At 39.0% G+C, this 21225-nt stretch overlaps 1 protein-coding gene across 1 annotated transcript in view; it reads left to right on the top strand.

The window, feature by feature from the left end:
- The window catches only part of TACC2 (transforming acidic coiled-coil containing protein 2), a gene marked incomplete in the record, with an annotated part of 1481681 nt that overhangs the window by 1404921 nt on the left and 55535 nt on the right, over positions 1-21225 (top strand). Inside the window, 2 exon segments of the mRNA XM_044056051.1 lie at positions 1222-1265; positions 3557-3565. Coding sequence (XP_043911986.1) covers positions 1222-1265; positions 3557-3565 — 53 coding nt within the window.

The following is a 21225-nucleotide window of genomic DNA, read 5'->3' as shown; positions in this document are numbered from 1 at the left end:
TATATATGTATATATATATATATATGTATATATATATGTATAGAGTTTAAGAGCAGATTGTGGTATTAAACACTGCATTAATTACAATGTGTATAGATGACTTTATTTGATGTAGAAAGTCCATGGTAAGCTTACATTTCTCATTTTGTTTAATATTATCAATGAACATGATGCATAACATTTATTACTGTACCTGGGTTAGGATATGTAACTTTAAATGTGCTAATGCTAATGAAAAAGTTACAGAATGCTGCCTGATATGCTGTACACATTCCTGGCAGAAGTCGGGAAGGCTAGAAACTTTCTGTCTCTGTTGTACAGCCTAGTGAGCATTCTGACAAATATTCATATGTTGCATATTCCACTGAGCAAAGTCCATTGTTAACCTAACACAGACAACACACCAAATAGCAATTTGAATGTGATTTGAAACAGTGAGGTTCGAGGTTGGAACTGTATGAATAGCTGTTAAACCTTTTCTAACCCAGAGATTTTTCTCTTGATGTTTTATATATATATATATATATATATATATATATATATATATAAATTCATTAACAGGAAATGTAAATGTTTCAGATTTAAGGGATTCTGAAGAACTAACAAAACTTCTAAAATAAAAGTGCATTGTGCATGTGTTCTTAAACTGTTACAGAGAAGTCAGCAGTGAAAAGCACAACTTTACTGCAGGACTGTTGTACTGCAAAGTCATTTTCAGTGTTTCTTGTGACAGTAAGCATAAAACCTGAGTCTAATTCCATTAGTATGATCTGCCTCACAAAAAGAGCACACAAGTAGAGTCTTAAATCACTAACCTGCTAAGATTTTTGTAAAAATTTTAACATCAAAAATACAGGAAAGCTGTTGTGTGTGGCAAATGTCATGTGATATAAATATATATATATTTCAGTTTTGGACCTGAATTCTTTTGTATTTGCTTTGCGTGTCTCAGAATATTTTTCAAGCGATAAATCTTGGAGAATAACATCTTATTCACTATTTATATGCATTTATGTGCACTTATTTTTTAAACATGATGGTTCTTGCGTAGCTTTATCTGTGATTTGAAGAAAAATAAGTAACGCAATATACAACAAGATAAGTTGTCGATGAACAGAACCTAAAGAAGTAAAAATATTGTCAGACTTTTAGGAAATTATTCATGTACTTATTTTTCTAGCACACAGACAAATCATACTTTTTAATTACTTTGTCTCACAGGAGAATTGTGGCCGAGTATGAAAAAACGATAGCGCAGATGATAGGTAAGGACTGAGTAATTATGCTTTTTCTGCAGTAAGAATCACCTTTCTTGTGTGATTGGAAGTCCAACAAGTAATGTGTTCTTCAGAGAAAAAACAAAAGTTTCAAGAAGGGATATTAAAAATATTAAAAGGTACACTTGTTAATTCAGAAGTGTAAAACATCAAATGCTTACACACTTGTCTTCATTTTCTGACTTTCTCTAATGAAGTATTGCTCACGTAAGACTGCCATTAGCATTATATAGCTATACAAATGATGTCTTTTAATTCAAAACCCAGTTACATGTTTGTTGAATCATGCCACCTCAGATTTTTCTTTCTTTTTTGTCTTACTGTATCATTACTGTATGCATTTTAGTGGACTAGGCTAGATTAAGCAAGTTTATGCACTGCAGCCAACAACTTTTGTGAAAGCAAAATAAATAGAATTCAAAACAGAGTCATATAGTTGATTACATATGGTGAAGTATCTGTTCACTTTGATGTGGATTTTCTTCCCAGCCCATTGCACATTGAAACCCATTTAGTTGAGATCAGGAGACAAAACAGGATGCTGATTGCAAGCGTAAGTAACTTGCTCTGAGGTTTGACTTCTTCAAAGTTAGTTGTATTAGGAAGAGGAGGAATGTCAGTACCATATGCTTGGGGAGGGTGTAAAAGACCACCACATAAGAAAATGTGGCAGGCTATCCATTTGATTTTCTGTCTGTGATCAAATGAGTTTTATTATTGTAGGCCTTGATGAGGTACATTTTGTCATAGATTGCAATCCATTCTGTGTTATCTTGTAATATATAAAGTCTGCAGATTATCAATTAATTAAGCAAGCTAACTCTGCAGTTTGCAGCTCTTGATATATCTTTCTTCAGATTTGCTATTCAGTTCATCTGTGTGAAGTCATCTTAAGAGAAATAAAAATATATTTAAACCCTTTCAAAATCCTAAACTTGGACATTTTGGTGGAGTGAAGGGATAAAGCCCTGACTACAGTCCATTCGACTCTGGTTTGATTAGCAGGTCTTGTGTCTGACAAAGTGGCAGAGAGGAATGGGCATTACCATCCCTAGTGGGTGGGTGATTCCATTAGTATCTCCTACAATGGTTTTTGGTGGAGGCTGAGAATGTCATGCCAAGAGGCGTGTGCCAAAGGAGAAATAAGGTGTGGATAAGCTGATCTGCTACAGAAGTAGGGCAATGCTTCACACATACCCATTGCATGCCTGCTTCTCAGATGTACCAAATTGACTAGAGGGATGGGGAAATAACAGGGGGGAGCATAAAATAAAAAATATCCCTGATGGATGTGAACAGCCAGACTCCAATGATGCCTTTAAGTTCTGCATTCACCCCATCCCTACGGAGCTTTTGGGGGGTGGTGGTTAAGGAGGTGGCTAGTAGGCCTGTGAGGGATGAGGGGCATTACGTAGGGTGTTGTAGGATGATGCTGGAGGGAGGAAAATAACCCCATAAAAACAATTCTAAACTCTTGTTTATAAAAAAATGAAAAAACAAAGCACCTGTTGGCTGTTTTGCATTTGTTGTAGACAAGCTGACTTTTCCCAGCCAAAAAAGAGTCTGGTCACAAGGTGCTAATAAGTAACAGTCAAATCAGGCCACTGCAAGAACAGTGTAAATATCCATTGAAACTTCTAGTGTTGTAAAGCTACCAAAAAAAAAATTGTCAGTGTTTTGTCTGTTTCATATGTTTAATGCAGACATTAAACTACAACACTAACCTTTCTGATGTTATTTATAATCAACACTCATTCATTTTGAAGACTGTGTGCATATTGGCTTGTATGTTCTTAATAACTGCAAGTAACATCACTTCAGGTATCTGTTCTTAAATCCATGTGTAACATCTGTCCAGTGGGATGTCAGAATAGTGACTGACACCATAGTCTTATATCATTGTTTGTGACCAAATAAATATGCATTTTATTTGGGTGATAGACCGCGTAGCAAAGCAAACCTTTGGATCTATGACAAAACATAAGCATATGCTGCACAACAATTATCCAATTACCATTCCATTTTTTCATTTCATCTTATTGCCTTGGACTGTCTGATTTCTTTCTGATTTTCTCCACTTTCTGTTGCATTCTTTTTAACCTGTGTTTAATTTTGTTAACTAGAAATAAATAAAAAAAATATATATATATATATATATATACCAGAATACATTTTGGTCCTTCTTGAGAGTTATTTATTTTACATTTTTTTGCTGGCCTAACATGGTCCCTATTTTCTGTTTTGCCTCCATTTTTGCTTATTGCTTGCAATGCAAAAAGTCGTGCCTGGTAAGTGATGCTTCTTATCCCAGTTTTACATGTTAGTGCTTAATGCTGTGGTTTAAAATTTTTGTTTCAAGTATCCGCACTGCCCTGTGGATACTAGTAATTGTGTAATGCTGCACTAGGTTTTTTTTTTTCATTTACTTACATAACACAAGCAGACTATTGCAGTGTAGCTGTGTTATTGTATGTGGGTATTTGGTGTGTGCTGCTGTGTTATTTGAGTTCCGGGGATAAAGTGTTGTTATATAGTCAGCATAAAGAACAGTTGCAAATGGCTGATTCTGCCTGACAAGCACAGCTGATGTATTCTAAAATTTCACTGCACTTTTGGATGCAAAATTTCACTGCACTTTCAGATGCAGAATTCATCTGCTCTCCAGTACATAAATGGAGCAGAAATAAATAAATAATTGCACTTTTGGCTATTTATTTATCTTCAGTTCTCTGCTTTAGTATGACTCTAGATGGAGGAGAATTTTAGTTCTCCTCCAGATGAATGCTACAGCGTAACGTCAGTGCGCTCAGCTCATTTTAAAGTTCTGTGCTCATTTATTGTTTTCCTCCAGCAATTGTGGTGGTGGCTGATTCTTTCTAGAAGCATTAATGTGTAATATCAGCAAGGTCAGAGGTAAACAATAACTCTTTTAAATTATTTTATACAGTATTGTGAGAAAAAGGAAACCTGATTCATTCCTTACTGTATGTACATTTGTGTACTGTGACATAGTCACAAATTTTAGAAATAAGTTATTTTTTTCGGGGGCAATTTGTAAAGAATTGAAAACTAACCTTACACACAGGCCAGTATGTCAAATCAAGACTCTTCAGGTCTGGATATAATACATCAAACTGCAGCATGCCATTCATTCTTCTCTACAAAAACACATTTTTGTTCATCCAACATGCCCTCTACTGATGCCACACCCTCTAAGTACAGCTATTCTAGGGCCTTCTGCTATATCTTTTTTAAAGGATGGCGAGCAGTAAATGTACATTGGTAACCTGGCCATTCCTTATGACAGCAGAGACATTCAGCCATATGGACACTTGCAGTTTGTGTCATGGAAGATACTTTGGGATTGGGGTGATGTGGAAATTGTTGGGAAGAGTAGCACACGAGTATCACTATGAAAGTAAGTGGGACATTTCATGTGAGGTTAAACATAGATGCTTGTGACACTGGACGACAGTGGCAGAGCTCAAAGACCAAGCATCACTCTGCATGCTCTGTCTGATGATGCTGTACTGTACTGTTACCCACTGGGTGTCATAAAGGTACACTGCACAATGTGTAGACCTTTAGCTGTGGCAGTGTAGACATTCTACTGTACAAAATAATCTCATTGTCATTACTATGTGCTTTTATATCTTCTATGGTCATGTATCTTTGTTGTAGAGCACTAGATGTTCATTTGGTGTGCCCGGAAACAGTGGTGTTGTACACTGGCTTGAACATGTTGATGTATGCAAAATGGCAGCAGACTCGATCCATGCCTGCTGCTATGTTCTATGAAACTTTGTCATACTACTGATGTACAACATAATAATGTGCCTTAACTGGGTATACATCTGCTCTGTGTGCATCCATTGTCTGAAGCAACTTGTAAATAGTTGTAAACTGTATGTAGGTGTGCTTGCAGTGTGTATGTGATACTGAAGAAAGGTGTTGCAATCTGCTTCATTCCTACTTACCTAGTAAACCCTGGGAATTGGAGCAGCTGTTCATCAGGCTGTTGTGGAGGTCGGATGTGACTTGGCATCATCGAATAGCTTTCCTTTTTCCTAGGAAGGCAAACATATTTACAGAATTTTAAACTTACTCTCTGTTTATTTATTGTGTGTTTTTGTTTGAACTTTTTGAAAAAAATGTACATGATGTAATAGTGTTGTAGTAATGCAATTACGTACTTTATTATTTGGCCACACCCTGTGATTTTTGTTATTATCATTGCCCATACCATTGTGATGTCATCATTTTGGCCACACTTTGTGTCTTGCTTTGGATGTCTAAAAACATGGCAGACCTAAGCAGGGTTGGGAAACAAGGAAGGAGTAGGGGAGACGCATCTCCTTAACTACAATAAGAAAGTGATCGGTACTTGCAGTGTTCCTTGCCCCTTTCCTTTTTCCTTCCTTTCATCCTATCCCACTTATCTGTTGGGTGGCAAGGTTTCTCAATTCAGGGAGCACTTCAAGGTTTCAACCTGACTTTTGGGTGAAGGAGATTATTTAAACAGGTGACAAACTGGAGTTCAAGGCCTTCTCTCCTTTTATCGGCATACTTCCGGTTTCCCCAGACAGGTTTCATTTGGTACAGCCTGTTTTGAGAACAAAGAATTTTTTTTCATTCCAGGCACTTCCTGGTACCAAAGACATGGCTACTGTAGACCTATTGTGGATGTATCAGGGCTCTACAAATTCTTGAGAGTAACTAAATTCAGAATGCAGGTCACTGTTACCCCTTCTGCTTCCTAATGAGCTGTGTTAGTCTGATTTGACGTGCAAGATATTTATGTCTACATATCCCATCCAAAAGCACCAGTCCATGTGGTTTAAGGCAAGGCAGGACTATTGCTGGTTCACACCTCTGTTCTTTGGCTGCCCACTGCCCCCCCCTGAGTGTTAACAGTGTTTGGACACTTGATTATATGGGTGACTAGCTCATCAAAGCATCTTCAGTAGACGTTCAGAGTCCATAAAGATTACTATGCACTTTTTTTTTTTTTTTTTTTTTTTTTACTTATATTGGTTTCTCTGTGAATCTGACAAAGTCAAGACTTGTTCTTGCGATGTCAAAGATTTCTTGGAAGTTCTGCTTGACATAGAAAAGTGAACAACAGTACATGTCAAAGGACAGGAAAAGGCCATCTGAAGGTATACTTTGCAGATATAAAGAAAAGATCTCTCAGCCCAAACTTTGAGAGCAATGGGTCACATGTCACTCTTTGCTCTTTTTATTTCCCTGGATGAGCCATACACACACACACCAGGTTGTGTGGTCCATCAGGAACTTGTGTCAGCAGTACAGCCATCTTCTACACCAAATGAATGTTCTGATTCCATCCATTAGGAAGTAATTCATATGGTGGTCTCAACTAGTGGTATGCAGTTAGGGTGTTAAGATCATGATCCCAGCAAAGGACCCAAAGCCTCCCCACAGATGCCCCAAGTGTGGCCTTAGTGTTGTGCCATCAGCACAACTAAAACTACATGGGGTATGAAGTAGGTCAATGGTAAACAAATATTAATCTGAAGAAAGTAATGTCCCTGATTGTAGTGCAAGGAGCTTGCACAGCAGATTTTTTTCATGCAGGAATTCGGAAGGCTATCCCACACACAGCATCACAGTAATGTGGTACGTGAACAAACAAGGCGATGTCCACTCTTACCAGCTGTACAGGCTGGTAGTGATTGCAAGAGAAGTAGCTTGCCAGCTGATCCTAATCTTCTGGACTCCTATATTCCAGCATCTCAGAAGTCAGGGACCCCAAATCCTGCAGTAGGTAAAGGTGCTCATCTTGGGTGGTCCTGCTAGGCATCTGTCAAAATGCATCTTTCTGTCATTGTTGCATTTCTCCCTAAATCCCATCCTGTGGCCCACTGTTGTGAATCAGTTCTTAAAAAATGTCACATTTGATACCCAAAAAAAAAAAAAAAAAAGCGTCTCCACCATGGGACATGAATGCCATCATTAAAAAGCAAACCCTGGTCACCTTTGGAACAAATGCCTCAGAAACCCTCACTTTTTTTAACCCAAAAACATTATTTCTGATGCCCGTCAGTTCAAGTAGGTTAATACCTGAACTTCTAGGAGTTGTGTATAAAGCCTGACCCAGTCTTGCATAAGAACAGGGTTAGACTAAAACACAACCCATCTTTCAGATCTAAATCTGCATTCATGCTGGCACATAGCTAAACTATTCAGAAAACCATTTTCAATCCTACCTTACAGGGTAAGGGAGTTAGAGAGAGAAGTGGATATTACATCTATTGAATGTGCACAGGTTGGATACTATTACATTTGCTGGATATGCATAGATGCTTAGATACTGTTGGTCCTGAACTAAGGATATTGGGTGAATAGATCAAACTTTTTTGCATCTTTAATTGTCTGCAAAAAAGTTAGTCCGAGCTTAAGTAGCTATCAAAATGTATTGCCTCCTGCTAGAAAAGTAAAGGTGGAACTCTGTTTGGGACTCACTAACAGATCTCTCAGTCATAGCAGTGGCCACTACAAGAGTCTTCTTCAAGAACACAATCAGTCCAAAGCATATAGAAAATGGTCACTTTTTACTTCTGTGTACATTTTTCAAACACTGTAAACTGGATATACAGTCAAGGAGCAGGTGAGGATTACCATTGCAGTTGTGCAGCACATACTGTGACAGCTTCCTTTCCTGGGCATGTTGGGATTCTTTTCGCACTCCTTTTGGGTAAATAATAATGCTGTAGCAGTAATCCCTATGATGAATGCAGTACAGTTATGTGTGCAGCTCTCCATATCAGCTGATGTTCGTGTGGAATAGCTGCTGCAGTATAGATCCCTTCCCTCTTACCCTCCGTTACTGTGCAAGTTGTCCTTTCCCCTGTACACACACGCACGCATATCCCAGGTAACAGATTTAAAGTTTAATAAAAATACATACATACATATGAATGTTTGTTTATATGTGACTGCGTGTGTGCATGCCTGCATGCACACATATATTTGGATAGAATATAGAATCTTGATATCGTGTTGCAAGCTGAATACATCAAAACTAATTCTGCAAAACCTGAGTTAAAAATCTTACAGTACTGAAAGCCCCACATAGGTTTGTTTTAAACAAGTGCATTTATTCCAGTATCTATATTTATATATACACGTATAACACACAAATGCCTATGACATATATATATATATATATATATATATATATATATATATATATGTGTGTATGTGTACGTGTGTGTGTGTGTGTATATATATATATATATATATATATATATATATATATATAGTTTACCTTCACCTGTTTAAGTTCGAATTGCTCATTTATGCAAGGTGAATTTGCTCAATACTGTTTACTCACTACTTTTAACAATGTGTAAAGGCTGGATGCAATGTAATTCACTGATCCACACTATTCTCCAAGATCAAGGGATAGCAGATGAGTGATTATTATTTAGCTAGTTTACTAATGAAGTGCTTGGGGTGCAAAGGACATTGCTGTTTTTCTAACAGTTGTACCCCCTTTGCACAAATTCCAAATGAATTCACGTACAAATATATAGTGGCCATGCATCCTTGAAAGCAAAAATAGTTGCCATTGTATTCAGAACTTGTACATTTTAAGCTAACACAGTAGGCCATATATATAGTATGTTGACATCCTAGCAGTGAAATGCAAACCATCAAGTACTACTATCTGTAGTCCTAGCAAACAAGAAAATACATTAGTAGTACATGTATGCACTGAATGTTCTTCTGAAGTTGACAACAGTAGTGATATAGAGTAACTTCTGTTAGGCAAATTGTGCAGTCATTCTTCAACTACAGCATGTTTAGTTGACTTCTGGCATTCATTTAGAATTTCGATATTCAACAGCACAGTGATAGGTTTGTCACCTCACCGCAAGAGGTTCTCTGGTTTGATTCTCGGCTGGAGTACCTTCTGTGCGGAGTCTGCATGTCCTCCCTGCATTTGTGTGGGTTTCCTCTGGGTGCACCAGTTTCCTTCCACGTTACAAAGACATGCGTCTGGAGCATTTCTCCCCGAGCCTCTGCTGAAAATTGGCTTTGTTACATGTCTGACTTTCCCGGTAAACAAATGTTAAATAAATTAAATTAAATAAATTGTCTTAGAATTGAAATTCACTCTAAGGTTTACATGGCATACAGAAGGAATAACACCATTCTTTAATGTAAATCTTTCAGGAGTGTATGGTTATGTGAATATGAGTGATATGAATATGATCGGTGATCATGTTACATTCACCTCAAAAAGTTGTAAACAGGAAGCTTCAGTCGTGGTTATGAAATCCTTCTGCCTTACACAACCTATCCTTTGCAGCATGTCCTCAAGGTTCAAAGAATTTATAGTCCTGCTTCAGTTCTCTGTTATTAGGCCCATTGTTGAACCCATTCATCCCTTTGGGTATGCACTTCATCGAGCAACTAAAGCAGCTCAGGGGATCTCTGTGTTTCCTCGACAAAAAGATCTCTGCACTCAGTACCCTTAACAACTCTTGGATCAAAGGCCGTGTCCCTCTGCTCAGGGTCATGTGTATAGGGTTGATCGTTGCTTAGCCTTTCCTGCTGTGAATGACTTGGCACTCTTTGAACTCCTTCACCTAAATAGAATCAATTCTTCTGTTCAAAGACCTTTAATATATATTACCACATCAGCATTACCAAGATGCATGGCCAACACCTAACCCAATTCACTCCCCATTTGTGGAATAGTGTACCCTTACATATGAAGCTCAGACTTCCCTAGCTGTCCTCTAAAATCTGTCTGAATGACTGGATGGGTGGTGAAATAGTTTCACCTGGAGTATGTATGAAAAATCTACTTAATACCTGTTATTAATCTTACAGCAGTACTGGGTGATGTGGTTAGAGCTTCTTACACCAGTACTGGGTGATGTGGTAGAGCTTCATGATGGAATCTTTGGCCGTAAGCTTACTAAGAACTGATGGCATGGATGGTCAACTTTAGACACAGTTGAACATATCAAGGTACTTAGTTGTATTACAGAGTCTGTATTTTTAAACAAATGTAATGGAAGTGTTTTTCAGGTTTGACCCATTAACTAAAATACATTAACTCTGACATTGCATTGCCTCAGAATAGAGGTAACACTTGATTTTGCTGTATGGTTGTATAACCTTAGAGTTGCATGTTTAGAGAGCTGGGATGTGAAGATTCTGTAGGGGGATTTGCACTCACTTACTAAATGTATATTTGAATCTATAGATGCATGTTTGCTACAAGCATTTTGTTTTATTCATTTATTTGTACTGTGTTTTTCATTCTGTTGTATCTGCTTTGCATTTTCATTTGTAAGTGCACTGTACTTAATTGAGTATGCTTTCTAGTTTCAAAAATGACTATTGAATTTGTAGATACAGATATACACACATTTTATTCTTTATGTATTTTCTCACACAGTAATATTTCCTCATTCTGTTGTTAGCTTTTCATTTTCATTTGTAAGTGCATTCTGCTTGAGTGTATGTAGAAAACGTTCTGATAGATGATTACATGAAAATTAACTGTGCCACACAGCCACATATGTTTTTTTTTTTTAAACAAGAAACATCTTTATTAAATTGTCAGGTGAGACACAGGCAGTCATACATTTATATAAATGACAACAAACCATGTTGATGTAATTTTAGTTGCAAACATTGTACATCACCAACCATGTTGATGTAATTTTAGTTGCAAACATTGTACGTCACAAACCTTATTGACGACGTTTTAGTTGCAAACATTGTACAGAAACTATATTGACAAAATTTTAGTTGGAAACATTATATATCACTTGTAATCTATCCAGTCATTGTCAGTCAAATATTACATGGTTCATTCATATCCTGCATTCTTTTACACCTCATTCCTCCTCTGCATGCATTGTTCCCACAATTCCCATGTTTTCTCTATGTAATTTGCTCCTACCTTTTCCTACAGATCCCAATTCCATTTTGTTTCATCTCTGTTACTATATTCACTACTTCTAGTACAGGTGGTTTAGACTTTGATTTCCATTTTCTAGTAATTGCTTTTTTGGCAGCCATCATAATTAGACTCAGCAAGGCCTTATTATGTCTAGACAATTCTGATTTTGTATCGTAGTTCAAGGAACTAATTTCCTTAGTTGCACTAGTTTGCTCATTCAGTATCTCTAAGGTAGTCTGCAGAGAATCTTAAGTCTGCCAACTCACGTCCTGAAAATATGTTCCCAGTTACGTCTTTCTTTCCCATCACAACTCCAAGATTTGCTGTCTAGCTGAGGACAAATTCTTTAGAGTCTGTTTTGGGTATAAATACACATATGGAAATATTTCCAAGCAAATATACTAAATCTGCTAGACTTGTTTGCATATTTGGGAGCCGTACATATATCCCCCCATTGTTTTTGTGAATTACTTATCCAGCCTCTCTACCCAATCCTTTCTAGCCTCCTCTGATTGATTCTTATAATTATCATCCAATAGTTTGTGTGCTCATAGGTTCATAGGTAGGTGCTAGGCTATTGGCCCTGGGGCCTATACAAGCCCAGCCAAAAAGGAACCCTGGCTTTTACCACCCAAGAAAATTATTTTCCTGTGCCACTGTTGAGTAGAGCCACAGAGGTGATCCCCGGGGTGAATTTCCTATTTCCCATCCAATCATCAAGATTTTTCTTGAAGAGTGCTAATGAGGAGCTTTGTTTGATATAGATAGGTAGTTTATTCCAGAGTATGGGAAGTCTCTGGGACAGGAATCTATCCCCCCGGCATGTTCTGTTTAATGTGGTGACAAGGTTTAGGTCCCTAGAGCATGTAGCTCAGAGGGATTGGAATTTCTTTAAGTGGAGCATGTCCAACAGCTCTGGGTTTGACATAGCTTTGTATGTTAGGCAGAGATCACCTCTGAGTAGGCGATATGCGATGGAGTAAAGCTGGAGTTTTTTTAGACTGTCTGTGTAGGGCATCTGTTTGAGGCCAGTAATCTAATTTGTGAGGTATTTCTGCTGCCTTTCCAGTTGGTGTAGATGTCTTGTGAGGTACATACCGAAAGGGGCATTGTACTCTATAATGGGTCTAATGAGTGATGAGTAGTGGGGAACAATGACCTCTTTTTTTTTCTGGATTTGAAACCTTTTGTGATGAGGTGTGCCACATAGAAGGATTTCCTGACTACTGTGGCAATGTGATTATCAAAGGAGAGACTACTGTCCGCAGGTCTCATATCACACTTTCAGTGTTAAGTATACTACCACCTATGTTGTAGTTAATGGGTACAGAGTTTTTACCAAAGGGGATGACAATGTACTTTTTGGCATTGAGCTTGAGGCCATGGCTTTGACACCAGGCATCTGTCTCAGTGAGGCCCTTTTGTAGGATGTCCACATCATTAGGAGTTTCAGTTATGGCTCCTAGTTTGCAGTCATCTGCGAACTTCGTTAGCCAAAGACCTTCAATGTTGGCCTGTACTTCAGAGAAGTAGATACCAAACAGGAGAGGACCCAGGACTGAACCCTGTGGTATTCCACTTGTCACTGGTCTGAAGTCTGATTTGGAGTCTGCTACTTTCACAGTGTGGGTTCTGTCAGTGAGCCAGTTGGCAACCCATCTTGTGACATAGGGATTTATACCTAGTTTAGTGAGTTTATCTATAATTCCAGAGTGTGGGATGGTGTCAAAAGCCTTGGCAAGATCTAGATAGGCTGTGTGAACCACCTTACCCTAGTCTACGGCTTTGGTGACTGCTTCAAAGAAGTCTATCAGGTTTAGGAGACATGGTCTACCTTTTACAAACCCGAACTGGGTGGGATCCAGAGTTTGGAGATTACCAATATCTTTGTTTATAAGTTCCATGATGATACATTCCATGGCCTTGCAGACCAGGCTCATCAGGCTAATGGGGCGGTAGTTCCCAGGGTCCGTGGTGGCTCCCCCCTTGTGGAGTGGGATAACCATTGCTGTGCGCCATTCAGCAGGCACAAAGCCTGAGGTGAGGCTATGATTGAACATGGTACTTAGGTGGGGTGCCAGTTCGTTCTGTAGTTTGTGTAGAACGCAGCCTGGGATGTTGTCTGGTCCCATGGATGCTGTGTTCTTGGCTTTGGAGAGTGTGGTTTTTACCTGTGCAGCCATGATTACAGGAACTTTGCATTCTTCCGGTATAGAGATGGGCTCTTTAGGGGGTGAGGGGGGGATAAAGTTAATACTGAACCTATCTGCCAGGATGTTGGCAATATCAGTTGGGTCTGTATATTTAGTGCCATTGTGCTGTAACTCAAAGCAGATCTGAGTTTTGCCATTGAGATTCTTGACATAGCTATAGAATGCTTTGTGGCTGTCTTTAGAATCAGTGGCTATTTTGTTTTCGTAACTAGCTTTGGAGGATTTTATCAGGGATCGCAGCTTCTTACTGAGGCTGACCAGGGAGCTCCTCCACTCGTGGGATTTTACTCTCTTTTGCAAGAGTTTCTTCCTTCTGTTGTACAGTTTGTTTATGGCAGGGGACCACCAGATTGGCCTCCTTTTTTTGGAGGATAGCGTCTTGGTTCTGTTTGGGATAGCATGATCCATGCACTCATGTAAGTGCTTATAAAGTGCAATTGTGTAGGATTCAGTAGTCGTAACTGTATTGTCCATCTGCATGGGTGTCATGAAGTTCACTACTTCTGTCTTAAGAAGCATGAAGTTGGCTTTGGAGAAATTTTTTACCATGGTTTCCTTAATGGGGGGTGGAGGCAGGATGTGGATATCTAGGGTAATTAGCTTATAGTCGGAGCGGACCAATGAGGCATTGACTTCAGGTGTGGAACACCGATCACTCATATTGGTAATGACTAGATCCAGGATATTGTTGCCCCTGGTGGGGGTGTGGATAAGTTTATCCAGGGCATTGGAATTTATGAATTCCAGAAAGCGTTGAGCGAAGGAGTTGGTACATGAGTAGTTTTCCCAGTTAATGGTGGGGTAGTTGAAATCGCCCATTATTAGGGTGTTTGGTTGAACCCTAATATTTTCCAGTACATCAAGAAAAAAAGAGGAGTGGGAATCCTGGGGCTTGGTGGGTGATCTGTAGCAAGCTCAAATTTGGATTGCAGTTTTGCCCAGTGTTAGTTGCACTTGGATAACCTCGGCTGCATTATGCTGAGCAACTAGCCTGGAGGTGTGGATATCCTTAATGAATATGGACACACCTCCGCCTTTGGTGTTCCGGTCCAGGTTACATGACCGAAAAGTGTGATATGAGTTATAGCCTGGTAGTGCAGGGGTGCTCTCTGGAACCTTGAACCAGGTCTCAGTCACTGCACAGATATCAATGTTCTCCATTTTAAGGAGTGCCTGGAGTGAGTGCATTTTGAGATTTAGACTTCTAGCATTGAGTAGCATCACCCTCAGTTTTTGCTTGCCTGTTCCTGTTACGGTGGTGAATTTGTCATTTAAACCTTGCCTAAAAAAGGCACTGTAGGGGTGGCAAGAACCTTAGCCAGTATCTGGAATCCCAGGGGTGACAGGTGCAGGCCATCTCTGGCAAAGCATCGTGGTCTGTCGACCATGTCATCCCAGGCAGACAGATACTGGATCCCTTTAGAATGGCATCAGAAGCTTAGCCAATTGTTGAAGTCAGTCATTTTGTCCTTGTACTGCGGCATCATTCTGGGTGATGGCAGAATGCTACTCAGGGCTAGGGTCATACCTGCCTGGGCTACAAGATCAGAGAGCTCTTCCATGTATCTTTTCATGTAGTCCAGGGAGGTATGTCTCAGGTCATTCACACCAACATGGACAATGACAGAGTCATATTTGTACTTGTTGTGGAGTGACCTGAGTGTGTGGGTTATGTGGTGGATCCTGGCACCTGACAGGCAGCTGACAGTAACCTTCTCCTTGTCTAGCCTGGTGAGTGGGGCATCAGTTTGCATGACTATAGAGTCACCTATGACTAGTGTGTTGGGTACGTTGTTTTGCCTTATTGGCTGTGGTTGAGTGGCACACTGAGTCTGCGGGCTATGTGTCATTTGGGTTGTGTTGGGGGGTGGAGGTTGCTTGCATTTCTGCTTTGGAGGTCTCTGTTGCTTGAGCAGATTATTATTGAGAGCCTCTGCGAATGTTTTTGTGTTTCTATGTGTAGCTTTTGGTGGTGTAGATTAGTGAGACTATGTAATGAGAGGGGTGTGGTGCAAGTGTTTACCTTCTCCTCTTGACTGTCAAGTTCAGTCTTGATTGGAGAGAGCTTTACCTCCAGTTTGGCTAGATAAGTGCATCTCTCACAGGTTGTAGTGTTGGGTGGTAGGAGGAGAGGGCTGTTTGTGTACATGAGGCAATTTCTACATTGCCCCAAGATGCCCATATTCATCAGATAGACAGGAGAGAACACTGGGAGCTGACCCTTGGACATGCCTGAATAAAAAAAACTATTTTCTTCTAGATAAGTGAGGAAAGTGAGTACAATAGCTGTTTTTCTCTAAGCAAGTGAGGAAAGTAAGTACCCAAACTGTTTTCTTCTAGGTAATGAGGAAGGTTGAGTGCTGTAGTAATTAGTAGGTTATTTAGTGCTTACAAGTTCTGAACAAATGCTGATCATGAATAAGCAAATTCAAGTGCTAAAAGTAAGAATCTGTATCTGGACTAAACTAGTTACAGGAAAGGGGGGAAACAAGTGCAAATGGGGCTTTTTAATCAGAAAGTTGAGAAAGATGGAAAAACTGCCCAAACGGCCAATAACTACAATTTCTGGGCCAGAACCACTCCTTATGTGGTAGATAGGTTACCTAGTGCTTACCGCTCCCACTGATAAGCTAGAAGGCTTCCCTCCAACACAGAAAGCTTGGGGGGGGGGGCGCTCAGAAGCTTACATACAGTCCTGGATACAGCAAATCTGAATCTGGACTACACTAGTTACAGGAAAGGAATTATATATATATATATATATATATATATATATATATATATATATATATATATATATATACAGAAAAGTATCTAAAACAGCAGTCATTACAATTCAAATGCAGTGCAGGCTAGCACACTTGAGTATGTAGCAATGTTAGACCAAACAGTTTAAAAAATGCAATTAAATTAAAAATGACTAAAAACAATGCAGGAGGAGTCTATTAGGTAGAATAAGGTAAAGAGATGGGACTGGGGGGAGTGTCCCAGATCAAATCTACAGTGGGGGGTGGGCAACTGCAAAAACCTCCAAATTTAAACAGCAGCACAGGAATAGGGAGGATGGGTATGGGAAAACCAACACCTTCAGCAGAGATCTGAAAAACTATACAGTGAAGCAAAAATAACAGTGCACAACTCTGAAGTCAGCCAGCAATGATATAAAATTAGTCAAACAACAATTACCAGTACACAACTCTGAAGTGCCAGAAAAATATACTCAGCTCTGTATATCTCCAGATAGTTTGAAGAGCACACTTTCAGGACACAGGAAGGCACTAGCAATGATATTGTGTTTGCCTATCCCATTCAGGATTACTTTTATGCCATATGACCAGGATAGGCTGTGGATCCCCATGATTCTGAATTGCATAAAGTGAGTGTTGTAAAATCAGTGGATATGTAGATGGATATAAGATAAATAGTGCATACATTTAATACATGTTTTCACATGAAAATATTATCACAGTAACGGTGCTAGGTAGCAGCTTCCCCTCTTAAGCACTGCAAGGCTATATTGACCCATAAAGCCAATACAGAACTGTTCAAGCATATGCCACCCAAAACAGATCTGCTCTTAAGAGATGAGTTGTCAAGGTCTGGATAACATTACAGGCATGTTAAAGCACAGAAAGGCAGGTGGCTCAAGTACTGTTCAGGTAATCTAATACTTTTACTGGCTTTTGTTCTGTTTTGCGAAGCACACATTCGTTGAATAAGATGGCCATGTCTATGTTCACATATTTTATTTTTAGGTAGATCATTTCTCAACTGCCAGCCACCTTGAGAAGGCCTGAGCATGTTTGAAAATGCTGTGCAGTTGAATATTTGGTAATATTTTTTGAGGTCGGGCTAAATGTAAAAGGATAGCAGTCATTCAGTATGCATATTTGCAAAGTAAATTACACAGACATGCGTCAGGAGCATTTTTTCCTGGGCCGCCTCTGAAAATTGGTACTTTCTAAGTCGTATTTTTCCCCGATAAACAAATGATAAATAAATAAATAAACATTTGATTGCAGATAAACAACATCATGGTTATTTCAAGTCTATATGATTTTTTTGTGTGGATAGGTCTAAAATAAATTTTTTTTTTTTTTTTTTTTTTTTTTTTTTTACTATCTTAGTGAAGCTTTGTGACTTTTTTATGGTTTGAGAAAAGCTCAGTATAGCAGTTTCAGAGCCTGTGATGTAGAGACATAATGATATCCTGTACTTTTCTGTAGCAGTCAGTGAAGAAATAAAAATTTGAACAATGGATGACCCGAACATACAGGCTTGTTGCCTCAGTCGTTATTATAAACTTGCAGTGAGTTCCATTTTTGTACAGTTTAACTGGATTTCTTTCCTGTTGTATGAAAATATCTCTAAGTTATGCTTATGTATGTATTTCAAGTTGTGTTTCTCTATGTAGACGTATTTATGTGGGAGCAAGATGCCAGTCCAATGAATTATTAATAAAATGAAACCAGTCCAACTTAAAGATCATAAATACGCCTAGAATTTAAACCTCTAAAGTTCCGAAAAATCTGAGCAGTTGAGAAATGATTTTTATTTCAAAATCAGAAGTACTAATCACTGAGAAAAGTTCATATATTACTTCAGAGTTTACATTACAAGTTACTGTAATGACCTTGCAAGGTACTAACCAGTCTAATAAAGATGAATAAACTTAAGTAAAATACCTTGTAGGTAGTGAAACATGCTATGCAGCCCTTAAATCAAATGTATAACAGTATTCTAGCTGTTTAATGATGGTTGAATGTCCCCTACCTTTATCCAGTTCTGTTTGCCCAGTAACTGTTGCTTAATCTCTCTTAAATAGGCACTAACAGTTAAAATTATCCTTCTGTGAAGGAACAGAGCAATAGGAGCAAAACTATGACGACAGTTTTGATAGTCAAAATATTAAATAAATTAAGATCATGATTAATATTTTATTTAATATTTTGACTATCAAAACTGTCATTATAGTTTTGCTCCTATTCATGTCCTCCCCGTGATCGAGTGAACGTTCGAAAGACATGCATTGAATGGGTGTGCCTTCATTGAATGTTGGGTGTCGGGCTGGCAACTCGACACCATAAAAACCAACTGCCAATCATTAGCGGACCGGAGTTCCGCTGTGGCGACCCCTAACCGGGAAAAGCCGAGACAAACAAACAAGATCATGATTAATATCAGTCTGTTAATCTATGAAATCCCTCCTTAAGAGTAACACCACCTCCAGAATGTTCAGTTCTGCAGTTGGATAGTGTTACATACTGTAAAGACCACTTGACTTTGTCAATTTTTGATGATACCAAACACAGTTTGATAAGAGAAAAAATATCCAAATTACTTTCTGAGCCCTGTATGTTAAATGGTCTTTTGCTCAGAGTCTTTGAACACATAAAAGTGCTAAGAATAATTTAACCATAAAGTAAGCCATAAACAATTTTAGAACAGATTTCCCATGCCACTTGCATATGCACACAAGTGCAACGATATAAGCCTACTTTCTGTGCTTTACTCCCAGTCAGCTCACTACTGTTCAAGTTGCTAGGGATGGTAGTGTACAGAAACTGCAGGTGGTTCAGTAGGACCTCCAGTCCTGAAGGCGTACCAGGCAAAGACCAGAGAATAACAACTGTAGACAATTTGTAGGCAGATCTTCATATGGCTGCAGCACGGAAATGAATCTGCACAGTACCTGAAATACACTTGTAATGAGCACAATGAAATATGGCTTAGGTTCTCTGTCATGTTGCTAATCAGCTGATTAGTGTCCAACTTGCAAATGATGTCACTACAAGGAAGCTATAGCTGCATTCATCAGTACTTCTTACCCCTGAAAAAACATCAGCCAAAATCGGCAGAAGCAACCATTTTCAGCAGTTTGTAGGGAGATCTTCATTTAGCAGCAGTGTATGAATCAAATAGCACATTATCTAAGATGCAGTCCTGATGAATGCTCTGAAATAGAACTAATCTCCACCCTCCTGACAATTAGCCAGTGACTGCCTACATTGGCAGTGCTGACAATACAAGAAAATTGTGGCTGCATACAATGGGCTCTCATCCCTGAAACAGCAGCAGTCAAAGTTTATAAATAAATAATCTGCAGAAACAGCAGTCTTAGTTTGAAGGCAGATATTCACTTGGTAGCAATAAAGAAATAAACTAGCACTGTAATATGACAGCAGGTGTTAAAGAAACACTCCGTCTAATAATAAAAGGGACTGGGATACAGATGGTTCAGGATATCAGTTGTTCAGGCACATTAAAAATGACAACAAGATGGAGGTGGGTAGGTGGCAGTCTGCATTAGACATTTCATAAATTCTGTGAAGGTTGAGGATAAGGGGGCAGTGTGTTCCCAGTGACATTTTTACATACTTCTCTTACTTAAGTTACTGTTTACCTCCAATATTTATCTCCTTTTTACCATGTGTTTTTCAACTGTTACTCCTTTACAATTATAGCTAAAAGCACTTGTTAGGCAGGTAGAAAGAAAAAAAAATTAAGCATTAGTCAGAAGGAATCCATGGTTTACATTTAAATTGCCGAGGGAAGTTTCGGCGACCATGGGTTGTTGAATGATATTTGGCAGACCCTTGTTGCTTTCCCTTGTGCGAGTTCCGTTTTAGTGAATGCTCAGTGCATTCGCAAAGATGAGGTTGGTCATTTAACTAGAGATCGTGGTGCAGTGGGAAACGGGAAATGTACCCTTTTCCCCACTGTAGTGCGATCTCGGAGTTGGAATATATATTTTCCAGGGGAGTGCAGGGGGCTTGCCCCCCCTGAAAAATCCTCACATTGCATCTGGTGCAGTGTAGGACTGCATTCTACTAATGTTGAGTAAGGTTGAATTTGCATATTAGTATGCGTATTCAACATTTTGCATGTCGGTACACTCCGTTTTTGGTTTTCCAAGTCAATATTAACACATTTCAGCCAACTGCATTTCATACTTATGATAGTAAACCAGAATCCATCTATTGTAAGCTCTGTTCAAATAGATAATAATAGAAATAACCAAAACACCCCAAAGAAAAACGTGCTGTGGAGAAGTAAAGGACTGAGATGGCTTAAATAGTCTACATGTGATGCAGTAGTTCAGTTTATAGGTCGAGGTGGATGCAGACACAGCTGCAAGGCAGTTGTCACCCTAGAAGCTGCAGTAGTTAACCTGAGGAGTTTGGTGCTTGTGTCATTCAGTTTTAATCTGACAAGGTGATACAGGGCCTGAGCATATGTAATGCCAGGAGATAGGAGGGGAAAAAGGGAGATTAAGTAGGAGAACAAGGGCAGATAACAGGGATATTAAGAGCATTAAGAGTGCAGGAGAATGCAGCAAGTGAGGAACAGCTGTAGACTGAAAGCGGAGATGTAAAGAAGATGGGCCAAACAACCCAAGTGATGGGAAGTATGCCAGATGCAGAAGGGGAGAGCATGCCTTATTAAAGTTGACACCTTTTCAGATACCCATAGTGGGTTATGGGGAGGCAGACATATGATGTCACAGCAGATATGGTCAGGAGTGTACCAACTATGGAGGTAATAAGATGGGAGTCTAGGGATCACTAATCACTCAATAGATACGGTGCTGTAGATTCCCTGTGTTATTTCAAAGTTTTTTTCCCAACCTTTTTAATTCATTAATGGCCTGAGCTAAAACCGTGAGTAAGAAAAGAAATTAAATCTTTTTTTTCTTTTAATGAATAAAAGTTGTATCCAAAAGCTTAGTGTTCAAAGCTGCCAGAATTATTCTCAATAAACTAAGAATATGTTTATAGTTGAAATA

The sequence above is a fragment of the Protopterus annectens genome, chromosome 14.part0 (genome assembly GCF_019279795.1).
Source record: "Protopterus annectens isolate FY-2018-M chromosome 14.part0, PAN1.0, whole genome shotgun sequence".
Lineage (NCBI taxonomy): Eukaryota > Metazoa > Chordata > Ceratodontiformes > Protopteridae > Protopterus > Protopterus annectens.
This window is presented reverse-complemented; position numbering and strand designations above follow the sequence as displayed.